The following is a 14,391-nucleotide window of genomic DNA, read 5'->3' as shown; positions in this document are numbered from 1 at the left end:
CTTTAACAACTGAAAAGCTTTCTTGCACTCCTCATTGAATACAAAATCAACATCGTTATGCAACAAGTGAGTGAGTGGTTGAGCAATCCTTGCGAAATCCTTTATAAACCTCCTATAGAATCCTGCGTGCCCTAGGAATCCTCTCACTTCTTTCTGATTCGTCGAGTAAGGCAGTTTTGAGATAACATCGATTTTTGTTTGATCTACATGTATGCCTCTTTCTGATACCACATGCCCTAGGACAATTCCCTCAGGGACCATAAAGTGACATTTCTCGAAATTCAAAACCAAATGCTTTTCCTGGCACCTCCTCAGCACTATATCCAAACTTGCCAAACATGAGTCAAATGAATTCCCGTACACAGTGAAGTCGTCCATAAAAATCTCGATGCAATCCTCTAGGAGGTCCTAGAAGATACTCATCATACACCGCTGAAAAGTGTCTGGCGCATTGCACAGACCAAACGGCATTCTTCTGTAAGCATGCGTTCCAAAGGGACACGTGAAAGTTGTCTTCTCCTGGTCCTCGGGATCCACGTAGATTTGAAAATACCCACTATATCCGTCCAGGAAATAGAAATATTGCTTGCCCGCCAACCTCTCCAATATCTGGTCAATGAAAGGTAACGGGAAGTGATCCTTCTTAGTAGCCTCGTTCAGCTTCCGGTAGTCAATACACATCCTCCACCCAGTAACAAGTCGAGTGGGGACCAACTCATTCTTATCGTTCTTGACCACCTGTATTCCCGACTTCTTTGGTACCATATGTACTGGACTAACCCATTCACTGTCTGGTATGGAATAAATGATTCCTAGGGATAGTAGCTTTAATACTTCCTTCAGCACCTCTTCCCTCATGTTCGGATTCAACTTGCGTTGCGGGTCCCTACAGGCTTTTGCTCCTTCTTCTAGCCTAATATGATGCATGCACAGATCTGGACTGATTCCTACCAAGTCAGATAGTGTTCACCCAATAGCCTTCTTGTTCCTCTGAATTACCTTCAACAATTTCTCTTCTTGTCCCTCGGTCAAGCTGTTGTTAATAATCACCGGAAAATTTTCATTCTCCTCTAGATACGCATACTTGAGCCCAATTGGAAGTGTTTTCAACTCTTTCTTGGGGACATCCTTTTCTTGGGGTAAGGGATTTTTCTCTGTCGACTCAATTGTTATTCCCTTCGTAGACTCAGTAGAACCTTCCATGCTTGTCACATAAGGTGTCCTCCTTGATCTAGCTAGCTCCGAGTTCGTGCAGAATTCCAGAATCGCTTCAGCTAGTTCATCATCTGACAACTCACTCATCTTCATGGCTTCACACCAACTGGCTACTTCTCTATCAATGGCATGACTCATCTCGGAATTCTCGATCTGTACCTGCATTAATTCTGTCTCAAGATACTCCTGGACTAAGGGGTTAATAACATCTATAGCATGCAAATTTTCAACATCAAGAGGTTTCTTCATTGCCTCATCGATGTTGAATGTATATTTCTCCCCATTGTAATCAAGGCAGATGGTGCCATCAAAGACATCAATGATAGTCTTAGCGGTACGTAGGAAAGGTCTCCCTAAAAGTACTCCGCCAGACTCTGTAGACTCACTATCACTCATTTTAATCACATGAAAATCAGTTGGGTACAAGAAGTCATGTACCTTTACTATCACGTTCTCAAGCACTCCCTCAGGACAAATGCATGACCTGTCTGCCAATTGGATCACAACTTTCGTGTCCACCATGCCTACCCCTACTAACTTCTTGTATATAGACAGTGGTAACACATTTATGGATGCACCCAAGTCACACATAGCATGCTCGATTTTTACATCACCAATAGAGATGGGCAAATTAAACATACCTGGGTCATTGCGTTTCGAAGGCACCCTCCTCTTTTGAATCACCGCGGAGACGTTCTCGCCTATTAAAATTTTTCCACTGGGGCTAGCCTTCTCAGCTATAAATTCCTTGATGAACTTTTTAAACACCGGCAATTTCAAAGCCTGTAAGAATGGTAGATTAATCTCCAGCTTCCCAAAAATATCCATGAAATCTACCGGCTCTTCCTTCTTCTTCTTGGCTTCCTCCCGGTTTTGGAAAGGTTTCGGTCGCTTCCCTTCTCCTGTAGAACTTTCAGCCGAGAACTCTCCAGTTTCCTCCCCTAGTGCCTCGTTCTCCAACTCCGGCTCTGGATCGAGGAAGAATGGTTCAGTTGACCTAGGCAAGGATCTCTCCAAGTCTCGTACCTTAAGGTCATCCTTGAGAAAGGAATTATCGCCCTCCAAGTTCATGTTGCCATCCTTGGAATCTGTCGCTTCCTTCGTTCTTACCACTGGCCCCTCATATCCTCTCCCGGATCTCAAGGTAATCTGACTTATATTCGCTCTATCAGGTGGCCTTACTGAGGCGGGAATCATCCCTTCATTTCCCCTCATATCACTCAAAGAGGTGGCTATTTGGGATAATTGCTTTGCCAGCATATCCATTGCTGCCTTTTGCTCCTGCTGAGCGTCTTGAAGCTTGTGCACTACGTCATTGTTCGATTGCAGGTTGTTTTGCATATGTTGCTGAGAACTGACGAGGTCGTGCACCATATCATCGATACTCTTTGGTGGCTTTGGTGGCTGACTGGGCCCTGGTCCTATACTCAGAGTCGGTCCACTCACTTGATTCTGACGAGCGTTTCCTTGACCTCCTGAAGAGTTGTTGTACTGATTTCCTGGACCTTGGTAATTGTTTTGAAAATTCCTTTGGTGCGGTGGTACATAAGAGTTCCCTTGATTGTTCTGATTTCTGTTTCCCCAGCTCGAGTGGTCTCCTTGGTTCCGATTGATCCAGTTGCCCTGCCCTTTTTGGTTCCTTCCTGACCAGTTACCTTGTCTCTCAGGCTGAGGTGCAAACTGTTGATTCTGTTGTGGTGCTGGCTGGTTCTGTTCGTTGTCGGTCCATCTGAAATTTGGATGGTTCCTCCAGGGTGCATCTCTCTGTCTCCCTGGATTCCAGCTCCCATCGGGATTCCAACTTCCCATTGCATTGACTTGGGTCTGATAATCTCCTTCTTGGGTCCTGTAATATTGCTGAATTTGATTATCTCCTGAACCAGGAGATTTCTCCTTCCCTTGTGAAGCTAGTGGAATTGTCTTTTCAATCGCATTCAAAAGAGCCTTCTCGAGCCTGTCAATCCTTGCTTCTACTTTATCATCTTCTTGCTCTCTTATGGCATTCACCGATCCTCTTCTCACTGCATTCCTATGGTTATCGTACGCCTTCTTAGCGTCGATCAACTTCCCCAGGATTTCTCTTGCTTCACTTCCCCTCTTTCTTGTGAAATTCCCCCCACTCGAGGAATTCATTAAGTCCTTCGACTCAGGAGTCGCCCCTTCGTAAAACAGAGAGTAGGTCTCTGCCTCTATCATTCGGTGATTCGGGCATGCATCCAACAACCCCTTGAATCTCGACCAATACTGACTCAAAGATTCGTCGTAATCCTGCTTACACTCTAATATTTCTTTTTTCAGTGCATTCGTCTTGTTGGATGGGAAGAAATAATCTAAGAATTTTAACTTGAAATCCCTCCATGTGCGGATAGAATCCGGGGGGCAACCTCAATAACCACGTGTTGGCTTCCCCCTTCAAGGCAAACGGAATTGCACGTAGGCGATAATCCTCCTCTGTTGCATCATTCGGCCTCTTCTGAATACCACACAACTTACTGAATTCATTTAAGAACTCGTACGGACACTCATTTCTACGCCCAGAGAACGTTGGCAAGATGCCGAGTACGTTTGTCTTGATCTCAATAGTCCTCTGGCGTGGATTCATCACTATAGCTTGAGCTGATTCTCCATCTAAATGGGCGGTTAACGAACCGATCTCTGGATCTGGATCTACTACTTGCGTCATGACTACTTTCTCTGTTTCTGACTCTATTTCCGACTCTGTTGGTGACTTGGGATCCTCCCTTCCGGATGAACTCCAATCCTCTTCACTTTCCGAACCGAACGGAAATGGATCTCCCGTAGATAACCCTGATCTGGTGGTGACCGTGGATGCTGCGTCCTTGATCTGCCAAATAAATCTATCGTCCCTCCACCCAGATGAGTTACTCCAGAATCCAGTCCGCGAGCCTCTGCTCATAAACTGAAAAGAAAAGAAAAATAAATCAAAACTATGTACGCCAAAAACCTCTAAAAACAATCACAAAATACGTCATCCATCTCCGGCAACAGCGCCATTTGAAGTGTCGCAGAGTATGTTATGTGTTTTTTTGTTTGTTGTGAAAATGCGATGCTAGGTCGAGACACCAAGTCCTATGAATCCACTAGATCACTTGGTCTATGAACTCAATGTAACAAGGAATACTCTGTCGTTGTACACACAAACTCCCCTTCAAAGATCCCTCAACCCGAATACTATAAATTAGTATAGAGAAGCAGGGGTCGATCCCACGAAGATGGATACGTAAGAAAGCATTTAGAGACTCTCCACTAAGCGGTTGTTGCCACGCAAACAGTGTTGAGGTATAACTACTACTAGACCTAGGCAGGAAATATAAACTCTAGACCTAGGAAGCTGTAAACATGCTGAGATCAAACATCATCAAGACTTCGGTATATTAAGCTTACTTCCAAGACCGTGTAAACGACTACCTAATTTAGCCAGACAGAGATCAACCAACAGTGGGGACCATGACCCAGAAATAGCAAGTACGGCAGAAAAGCTGCAAATAACTGACTGAGAAAATAACTAACTACGGCATGCTTTTCTTCAATAGATTTAAACACGAAGATGAAGGAAACAGAGCACATTCCCAGATTCGAACAGAATGTAAAAGTTTGGTCGTCGGAAACTTACGACAAACCGGAAATAACGCAGATCTACATATACTAGACGAAGCGAAATGAAAACACGAAGACTAGTCATCAAAATAAACTAACTCTGCTCAGATCTCACGTCGAATGCTTAATCCACTTCGGATCTAAGCAATCCGAAACCAACAACAACTAGATTCCACTCCATAACTTCCGATCTAACAGATCTACTCCGATCAACTCCAATTTCCAGCATTCGCACACAACTTAGCAACAACACCAAACTTAAATCTCCGATTCAACAACCAGCAAACTCCGATCACCCAGATTCAACCATTAACGTGCATAAGTTCAGAAAACAATTGCGAAACGCATCCAACACAGGCAAACTAACGTAAACTCTAGAAAATCTCGACAACCAAATCAGAAATCAACACCAACGTCATAATAGAAAATGAAACTTGCATTAAACACAGAAATATTCGGCGAAATCGGAAGGCTGAGCTTCGAACAACGAAGCTCGGTGAAATACGAAATACGAAAGCAGTAAAGTGGAGCTTGTTTCTTCGCCCTCAACAGGACGGTGTTACAACCCAGCAACAAATGTATGGAAGCTAAAGGTGAACCCAAGTGCGAAACCCCTGAATTTTTCTCTAAGAACCCAAGTGTATAGAAAAGTGAACTAGCTGCGGACTGTTAGTGAGGCCTCCACCGAGAAGGTCCCTCCAGAATGCATGCATCCTTCCTTTTATAGACACGGACATAATCTTCTAGAACCTTCGTAAAAATCTCCATTCTACCCTTCAGTTCTGAGATTTACTCCGTCTTGCAATTTCTTTCACAACGTTCACTTATTCGCCAGTTTCCTCGGACGTGTGATTGTCTCCTTCTTTTCCTGGACCTGGCGAATTTCTTCTATACACCTGGCTTAAAACATGTGTTAGACCCAGCAAATTCACGGATTTATCCCCTAGACCTATGCATGAAATTAGCCTTATCAGGTGTATTTAACCAAACCTGGCGTGCATGCTGAAGAGGGCTTCCACGAAACGACATCTTCTCATAACTTCGCGGTAAGTTGCAAAAACTATTAATTATTTCAATTCATATTATGATATGTAATTAACTTTGAAAATTGTAGGTGGAGACGCTTCACAACATACGCCACTTTCTAAGTGGCCGAGATATGTCAGAACATCCGGCTTTGGAAACTATTTCGATGATGGTTGAAGATGGACTGCGGATATCCGGTGAGGCTGAGCTTATGGACTACCTTCCTTCACAGCGCTCTGCAATGGACATGGACGTCCCCGTGAGGCAAAAGGGAAAATGACGAACCAAGAAGAAAACTGCCTGCGAAGAGTCGTCATCTCAGTTAGTACATGACTCCGATGACGATTTTGTGGATCCACCTCCACCTAGATCTGCAGTTCGAGGCTGACATTCTGTCAGCCACACCGGTGGTACAGGAGAAGATATTGGCCTCAGTGATGTCCACGCTTCTCCACCGCGGTCGTCTGTGCGAGATGATTTTTTTGGGGTGGATCTAGAGAACGATGTTGTTCAAGATACTCCTCCCTCTAGGATCCCAAGATCTACATCCAGAATTGGGAAGGGGATACGTGCTTGTTTATGCGGAAACGGCGAGATGATTAAACTAAACCCCAACTATTTGTATTTGATGATGCAATTGATATTCGTGTTTTTTCATTGAGTTGAACTCTTTATATTAGTAATTTGATACATCCTCTTTTTAAACTTATTTATGTTGATAATTTGATACATCCTCTTGTTATACTTATTTATCGGGATGAAAAACGGAAACTTGCAATTTCATTCAACCAGTCTGACCAAAGACGCCGTCAAATTTGGCGTGTTATATAGTGTGACCAAAAACGCCAATCTCAATGACGTGTATAACTTGGAGAATTCTTGTTCTTTTTTTCCAGGACGGAAGGCAACATTCTGTATAGACTCGCCGACGGAGTTGGCGTTTTATAAAACACGCCAACATGGTTGGGGTTTTTTAGGAAAACACGCCAATCGCAATGGCGTGTATACCTTGGTAGAATTTTTGGTCTTTTTTCCCACGACGGAATGCAACATTCTGTCTAGTTGGCGTGTTTATGTTAAACACGCCAATGACCTTAACGTTTTTTAACTTAAACACGCCAATTCCATAGGCGTCTATAACTATTAAACACGCCAACGTTGTTGGCGTTTTATCACGTAATACGCTAACCTAGTTGGTGTGTTTTAACTTAACTGTATTAGGAGAAAATACGCGCAAAATACGAAGGCATTGTAAAACGCCAACTGTGTTGGCGTCTTTACGTATAGACACGTCAGTACCATTGGCGTTTTTAGTTATAGACACGCCAGTTTCATTGGCGTTTTTCCCATACATGGAATAGATAACAAAATGGGTACATTTTCGTTATTTTAAAGGCAAACTCGCCTAGAAACCCGATTTTCTCTTTGGATGGTGCCCGAGAATAGAGAGTGGTGCCCGAGAGAGAGTGTCGCCACTATCGCCGGCTCGTGGATGGCGGCGGGCATGGCATAGTGAGTGATCGTCGATGTAGATGAGAAGGGTTTATGTTCAGAAATTGTACAACGGAGAGAGAGAGTTTGGAAAAAATGGAGAGAAATCCACCTCAAACAGTAAATAAATAGTGAAAATGTTCACGCGGGCATGGATATGCCGCCGACTTTTTTCGGAACGCGGCTTAATTTTATCCCAGCTATATAACAATGGAATAGCCCTGATTATAAAATATTTCTATGTCTATCCGGTCCAAAAAACACGGCGAGCAAATATCTGGCGACATAATTGGAAAATAAAGCATGCAGTTTAAATTCCAAAACATTTTCACTTATCATTTTTAAAAACTTTTTACTTTATGCACTTATCATAAGTATAAAATAAACTTTTAACTTCTCCTAATTTATAACCTGCATAAAAATTAATAAATCCAAATACTAATAAATTCTATTATTAATGGTATAATAACTTTTAAAATTGAAAACGGAATATTGCTATTTAATTGTCTACCTTATGAACAAACCTAATGAACATTACTAATAAATTGGAAACGGCTGCAATTTATCTATTACTTTATTTAAGTTTTAATATAATTTTATAATATTTTTAATGATATTTTTGTTATTTTTTTTAAACTCCTCTTTTATATATGTAATTTCAAGTGTAAAAAAATTCGGGTCATAAATTTTCAACCCTAATCCTAACCCGCCGGTTTTGGGTTAACCCATCGGGCTATTTTGGCCTAAAACTTTCAAAAATGTAATTAAAATTTTCCTCTATAAAATGATTTTAAATTCTAATTAATTTTTCTTAGTTTTAGAATCATATAAGATCTTCAAAGTGTCATAGTTTTCTTCAATAGTAGTAGAAGAGCCTTTCATCTCGATCAATTACAACATAAACAAAGATAAATTAAAACTAAATCAATCAATTTGAATTAAAGCTTGTGTTCGTATCATTATTTTGGCATTGTTCATAATTAATTCTTTATGAAAAATAAAAATCATATCTTAAAAATATAAAAAACCCCTAAAACTTAATATTTTTTAATTAAAAGTTGCAACCCGTCCGGACCAACCCGTTTAACCCGTCAACCCATTCGGGCCAACCCGCTTAGCCCGTTTTGTATTCAGGTTATAAAATAACAGCCCTAACCCATTAATATTACCGGGCTATTCGAGCCAACCCACGTGTTTCGGGTTGGATTGACATCCCTACAAGTACCAACAAATAGATGGATTTTAATTGATATATTTTTGTAATTTTAGACATAATACATGGTTTCATTTACTATTAAAAAACGACATAAAGTTAAGCTAAATATGTCATACCAATCAATATAAAATAATTAGACTTTAAAGAATTGGCTCTAAACTAAATATTTGTTTTACCCTTTTAAACTATTGACCATTAGTATTTAAGAAAATTCAATTTACTTTTTTTTTATTGAGAAATGGAATGCACCATATCATCATTAATGTGATTACAATCCACTTTTTTTTTAATTTGGAAATGCAATTAGACTATAGTAGTCTTCACATATCAATCATTTAATATTTTAAAATTTTCCAACATTTAGCTTTTATATATAGTATAGATAGATAGTATGTCACGATAATTTTAATATAAAAGGTTTCCTTCCATAACTTCAGGATATACTACCATAACTACCTTAGCTAAAATAGACAATTATACATGTTATATTTAAATTAAATGAAATTATTATCATGCTTTGGTGCCATTAGATCATTAAATTCAATAGATAACATTGATTTTAGTTTTTGTTTTAATTTTGGTTCTCATTTGATGATTACAACACTTTCTATATAAAGTACATATTTTAAAAATATGGCGTATGATATTTTCATCAAATTTCAATTTTTATATATTAATCACTATCTATATTTTAAATATATGGCGTATGATATTTGCAAAATTTATTTTTATCGTAAGTGTTAATCTGAAGTATTATGTAGTAATATTAAAACTAGTAAACTTATTACTGAAAAATTGTGTAACGCAAAAGATTGTAGAACAAATTAAAAATCTCATTTGTGAATGATCAACTCGGTTAGTATATGTTCATATGCATGCATTCTACACGCGGCAGTATATAATATTTAATGCTAGAACATAATTTTGAAACAGCATGATCCTTCAGGCAAGTTTTGAAGGGGAAATGATGAGTGGTCAAAGCTCGCATACAAAAATGCGAGATGGGTGTCTGCTCCGCCTGTTTTACGACAATTAGGCGCTCTCATCTAAACCAATCTGATCCCTCTTGCCGTGCTGTGAAGTGTAATAAAAAAAAAAAAAAAACATAATTTTGAAACAAATACTGCTAAAAGTTTTTATATTTAATACTAGCATAAATATGACACAAATTTCGATTCAAAGATTGTTCGATAAATACGTGTGAGCATACGTAAATAGTTCATCGTGAAATTCAATTCACTAACAAAAATCTTCGAAATAGTGGATATGCATTTCTAATAGAAAAATGAATGATTTTCTCTCTCTCTTACTATATTAATGTTTCAATATACTTATATAGTAAAAGCAAATAGTGTCACTCGGCTTCTTAACGAAAAAAAAGTAATGTTTGAATTAATTGATTCTTTAATTTTGGGACCAGTTAACACAAAACACACTTTAGACGACACGAAGTGTTCACTTTAATAGAGAACTTTGTACTGTATCGGATTCCAATTACTCTAATTATTACACACGCACTATGTCATATTCATATAAAACACTCTAGCAATATAGTTCAATGACAATTTTTCTTTTGTAATATCGAGTAATTAGGGGACATATCTAGATCATCGAACTAGTGTATAAGAATGATATATTTGGCAAGTCAAACTCCAATATATGACTAAAATCTCTTTTAAATATCAGAAATAATGGTGTAAGTTCGTGATATGGTATAACTTATTTATAACTTAACTAGTGTTTGGCTTTGAATTAATCGATGACAATATTTTCTCTACACAAAAACATACACATACATAAAAATCTCAATATAACTATTGTCCTGTATTAATTGTCCACTTTTATCATTTTCGTTCATCCCATATTAATTATTCACTTTCACTTTTTTTACCATAAATAATAAATAAACCTCATGTTTCACTAACTCATTACATCGCATTTTATTATAAAACTAGTACTCCCTCTGTTCAATTAGAAATGAAACGTGTTCCTTTTTTGGTTTATCCCATTAAAAATGAAACGTTTCTGAAAATGGAAACAATATTCTATCTACTTTTTCTTCTCTCTTCATTAACTCACAAAACAACACTACATAAAATCTCGTGCCGAAAAGCAAATGTTGCATATTTAATGGGACGGAGGGAGTATATAAAAGTGAAACTCATATTTCATTAATTTTTTCAACCCACTATCCTTTACATTTCTTAAAATCTGCACCGGAACCAAAATGAATCAAAGTATATTTTTAGTCTATTCATTGCAATAATATCATACATGATCCATATTTTTGTCTTTTTTTATTGTGAAACTGCCACTTTTAATGCACTTATTCATTCATTTCTGTTGTACTTTTCCAAAAGAAATTGTTAACATATTCATGGTAAATGAAAATGAATGAATCAAAATAACGATTCTTTCTCAAAAAAACATAAATAATCTTTATAGCATGAAGGATATTTTAGTCCCAAAAGTATTTTGAATAATATTATATCAATATACAAGAAAGTGAATAGAGAGCAGATATAAGTGCAATCTGGTTGAGTAAAAATATTTATACATAGATTTAAAATTTAAAATAAAATGAAGCAAAGATATGGGTGGAAATGGAATGGGCTTGCGAGTAGGGCAAGCTGTGAATTCGTAAATGTAGGAATGAAAGTTATAGATTGATTTTGGAAGAAGCCAAATATTGTTATATGTAGATACATTGAGAGAGGGAAACCAGGAGATGAATCAGGTGATGAGAGAGAGAGAGTTAATAAAAGCTGCGGAGAGAAGGAAGAAAGTGGAGTAATAGATTGAGATAGCGACCGCCCAGCTATCCAATTGCATGACATATTCATCTACGCAATTCCCCACTCTTCCACCATTTCAATTTCCCCCCAATTTATGACTCCTCCTCCTCCTCCTCCTTCTTACTCCCTTACGCAACTCTCATTCAATTCCCCCTCTATTTATACCCCTTCTCATGCCTCCTCTTCTCCCCATTTAACCTACCGATCTCTCTTTTCGGCTTCGCACACCCGGAGATGGCGGACCTCGAATCCCAGCATCCAATCTCTCCGGCCATCTTCATCCCCGTCACTCTCAAGGTATCCGATTTCAATCATGCATGCATTCTCACGTTCAATTTTGCTATCTCATTATCTCTATCAATTTAGGTTTTTTCTGGTTTTTATGAATTTGGGGGAATCGTAATTCAGTTTAATTTACTAAATTAGGACTTATTATTATTCGGAATTTCGTTGATTCGATTCAAATGCAGTTCGATGAGGTGGTTTACCGGATCAAAATCGAGGCGGCGGGAGGCCTGTTGAAGAAGAAAGCGAAATCGGAGGAGAGACTAATACTGAAAGGAGTCTCCGGCAGCCTATTTCCGGGGGAAATGCTGGCAATGCTGGGGCCCTCGGGCAGCGGCAAGACCACGCTCCTCACTGCCCTCGGCGGCCGGCTAGGCGGAGATCTCGCCGGAACCATCAACTACAACGGGAAGCCCTTCTCCAACGCGATGAAGCGCAACACCGGTTTCGTCACCCAAGACGACGTCCTCTACCCTCACCTCACCGTCACCGAGACGCTCGTCTACACGGCCCTCCTCCGCCTGCCCGGGACCCTGACGAAGGCCGACAAGGCCCAGCACGCGGAGGGCGTGATTGCGCAGCTTGGGCTGTCGAGGTGTCGGAATAGCATCATTGGCGGGCCGTTCCTGAGAGGGGTCTCGGGCGGGGAGAGGAAACGTGTCAGCATTGGGCAGGAGATGCTTATTAACCCGAGCTTGTTGTTCCTGGATGAGCCAACGTCGGGTTTGGACTCAACTACTGCGCAGAAGATCGTTTCCACACTGTGGGAGCTCGCGAATGGGGGCCGGACAGTAGTGATGACTATTCACCAGCCCTCGAGTAGGCTTTTTTACATGTTTCATAAGGTGCTCTTGTTGTCGGAAGGGAACCCTTTGTATTTCGGCAAAGGAGACGGCGTTTTGGACTATTTTTCCAGTGTGGGTTTTACTCCGAGTGTTGCCATGAATCCGGCCGATTTCTTGCTGGATCTTGCAAATGGTGAGTGTTTTTTTTCGATAGGATTAGCGAGTGTCTGAGTCGTTGAATATGTTGCATTTCTTTATAGGAGTTGCAACTGCGGATACGAATGAAGATCAAGCCGCGATTAAGCAGAGCCTTGTGAATGCTTATCAATCGCAGTTATCAGCAGCTGTGAAGTCGGAGCTTGCTGCGGATGGTAGTCTTCACATTCCAACGAATGATCGGAAGCTTAGGCGTTGGTCGAATACATGGTTGGATCAGTTCTCAGTCTTGTTTCGGAGAGGAATCAAGGAAAGGAAGCATGAGTCTTTCTCAACAATCAAGATTGTGCAAGTTTTGGTGGTTGCTATTCTAGCTGGACTCCTTTGGTGGCAATCCGACATCGATCATTTGCAAGACCAGGTAACAATTGAGGGCTAGATTTTTTCGATTTTGGGTTTTAGGTTTGATGATGGAGGCTTTGGTGTTGGATTAACCCTCATTTGATTGATAATGTAGGTCGGGCTCTTCTTCTTCTACTCGGGTTTTTGGGGGTTCTACCCGCTATTCCAGGCTATCTTCACGTTCCCTCAAGAACGCATGATGCTAACGAAAGAGCGAGCGTCAGGCATGTACCGTCTCTCGTCCTACTTCATGGCCTTAACCCTAGGCGACTTGCCCATGGAGCTAGTCCTCCCGACCGTCTTCTATGCCATAACCTACTGGATGGCGGGGCTCAAGCACACAGCCTGGGCCTTCTTCTCGGGCTTGTTTGTGCTCCTCTACAGCGTGCTATGCTCTCAGGGGCTCGGGCTGGCCATAGGAGCAGCAGTGATGGACCAGAAGTCCGCTACCATACTTGGATCCGTAATCATGCTCACCTTCCTACTGGCCAGCGGCTATTACGTGCAGCACGTCCCCGTCTTCATATCATGGATCAAATACATATCCATCAGCCAGTACACCTTCAAGCTCCTGCTCGGGTCGCAGTATGAGAATGATCAGACGTATCATTGTGGTCCGAATCAGACTTGCCTTGTTAGGGATTTTCCGGCCATAAAAGCGGTAGGGATTGGCGGGAATGGGAGCGTTGCGTCGGTGGTAGCCATGGCTGTGATGCTCTTGCTATATAGGCTTATAGCTTATGTTGCTCTCATGAGAGTTGGTGTCACCAGGAACTAGGCCTTTCAAAAATGCATCACATTTGCACCATTATTAGAAGAGCTGATTTGATTAAATAAATAAAGTAACCCTCTTTGTCAATTTTTGAGGTCTAGTAGCATGTTTATTGGCTCGGATTTATATGTTTAGATGTGGAATTGAAGAGTGAAAATTTTGCCTCTTTTATTTCACTCAAAGTTGTGAACTTTTAACGAAGTCCTTTTCTTTAATTTGGAGAAGATCAGATGTGCTGAAAGATAATGTGAGGCCCTATTCTAATGGTGTACTGGTGTTTATGCTAAGTAGTATATGCCAATTTGCTAAAAATTTGCTTTTGAAATAAACATACGATTCTTAAATCTGGAGAGCGTATGTCTCCAACTTTTGTGTCCAACTTCCATTTTAGATTGACGAAAATAACTGTTCGTTTATCAATGAAGATAAGATTGCATTGGAATTTTCCTACTCGCTCACACTTTTGTGTCCCACCTTGACTTGTCACGGATTTTAAGAAATATATGTAAAAGAAAATGAGTTTAAAAAAATGACTAGTGTGTGAGTTCTCTTTTTATATATTATTATTAGTTTTATAACCAAATTAAAGTAAAATAGAATTAGTGGAATATGAGATTTATTACTAAAAAT

The 14,391-nt window shown here is 40.0% G+C and overlaps 1 protein-coding gene and 1 non-coding gene across 2 annotated transcripts; both read left to right on the top strand.

Moving 5' to 3' along the window:
• The first annotated feature begins 9,525 nt into the window (after nt 1-9,525).
• LOC121806039 lies at nt 9,526-9,630 on the top strand. The gene has a single exon (XR_006051579.1). It is a non-coding gene; the product is annotated as a small nucleolar RNA Z279/snoR105/snoR108 (small nucleolar RNA).
• Nucleotides 9,631-11,330: 1,700 nt separating this feature from the next.
• On the top strand, nt 11,331-13,822 carry LOC121802930 (ABC transporter G family member 9-like). The gene is made up of 4 exons (XM_042202627.1): nt 11,331-11,658; nt 11,832-12,624; nt 12,692-13,008; nt 13,105-13,822. Exons 1-4 carry the CDS (start codon nt 11,596-11,598, stop codon nt 13,765-13,767), a joined length of 1,836 nt encoding a protein of 611 aa, XP_042058561.1. The 5' UTR covers nt 11,331-11,595; the 3' UTR covers nt 13,768-13,822.
• The last annotated feature ends 569 nt before the right edge of the window (nt 13,823-14,391 follow it).

Source organism: Salvia splendens, chromosome 5 (assembly GCF_004379255.2).
Source record: "Salvia splendens isolate huo1 chromosome 5, SspV2, whole genome shotgun sequence".
In the NCBI taxonomy this organism is placed as follows: Eukaryota; Viridiplantae; Streptophyta; class Magnoliopsida; order Lamiales; family Lamiaceae; genus Salvia; species Salvia splendens.
This window is presented reverse-complemented; position numbering and strand designations above follow the sequence as displayed.

Coding starts and splice junctions, on each gene's coding strand:
- LOC121802930 (XM_042202627.1), top strand. CDS start 11,596: ATGGCGGACCTCGAATCCCAGCATCCAATCTCTCCGGCCATCTTCATC. Junction 11,659..11,831: donor TCATCCCCGTCACTCTCAAG/GTATCCGATTTC, acceptor ATTCAAATGCAG/TTCGATGAGGTGGTTTACCG. Junction 12,625..12,691: donor CTTGCTGGATCTTGCAAATG/GTGAGTGTTTTT, acceptor ATTTCTTTATAG/GAGTTGCAACTGCGGATACG.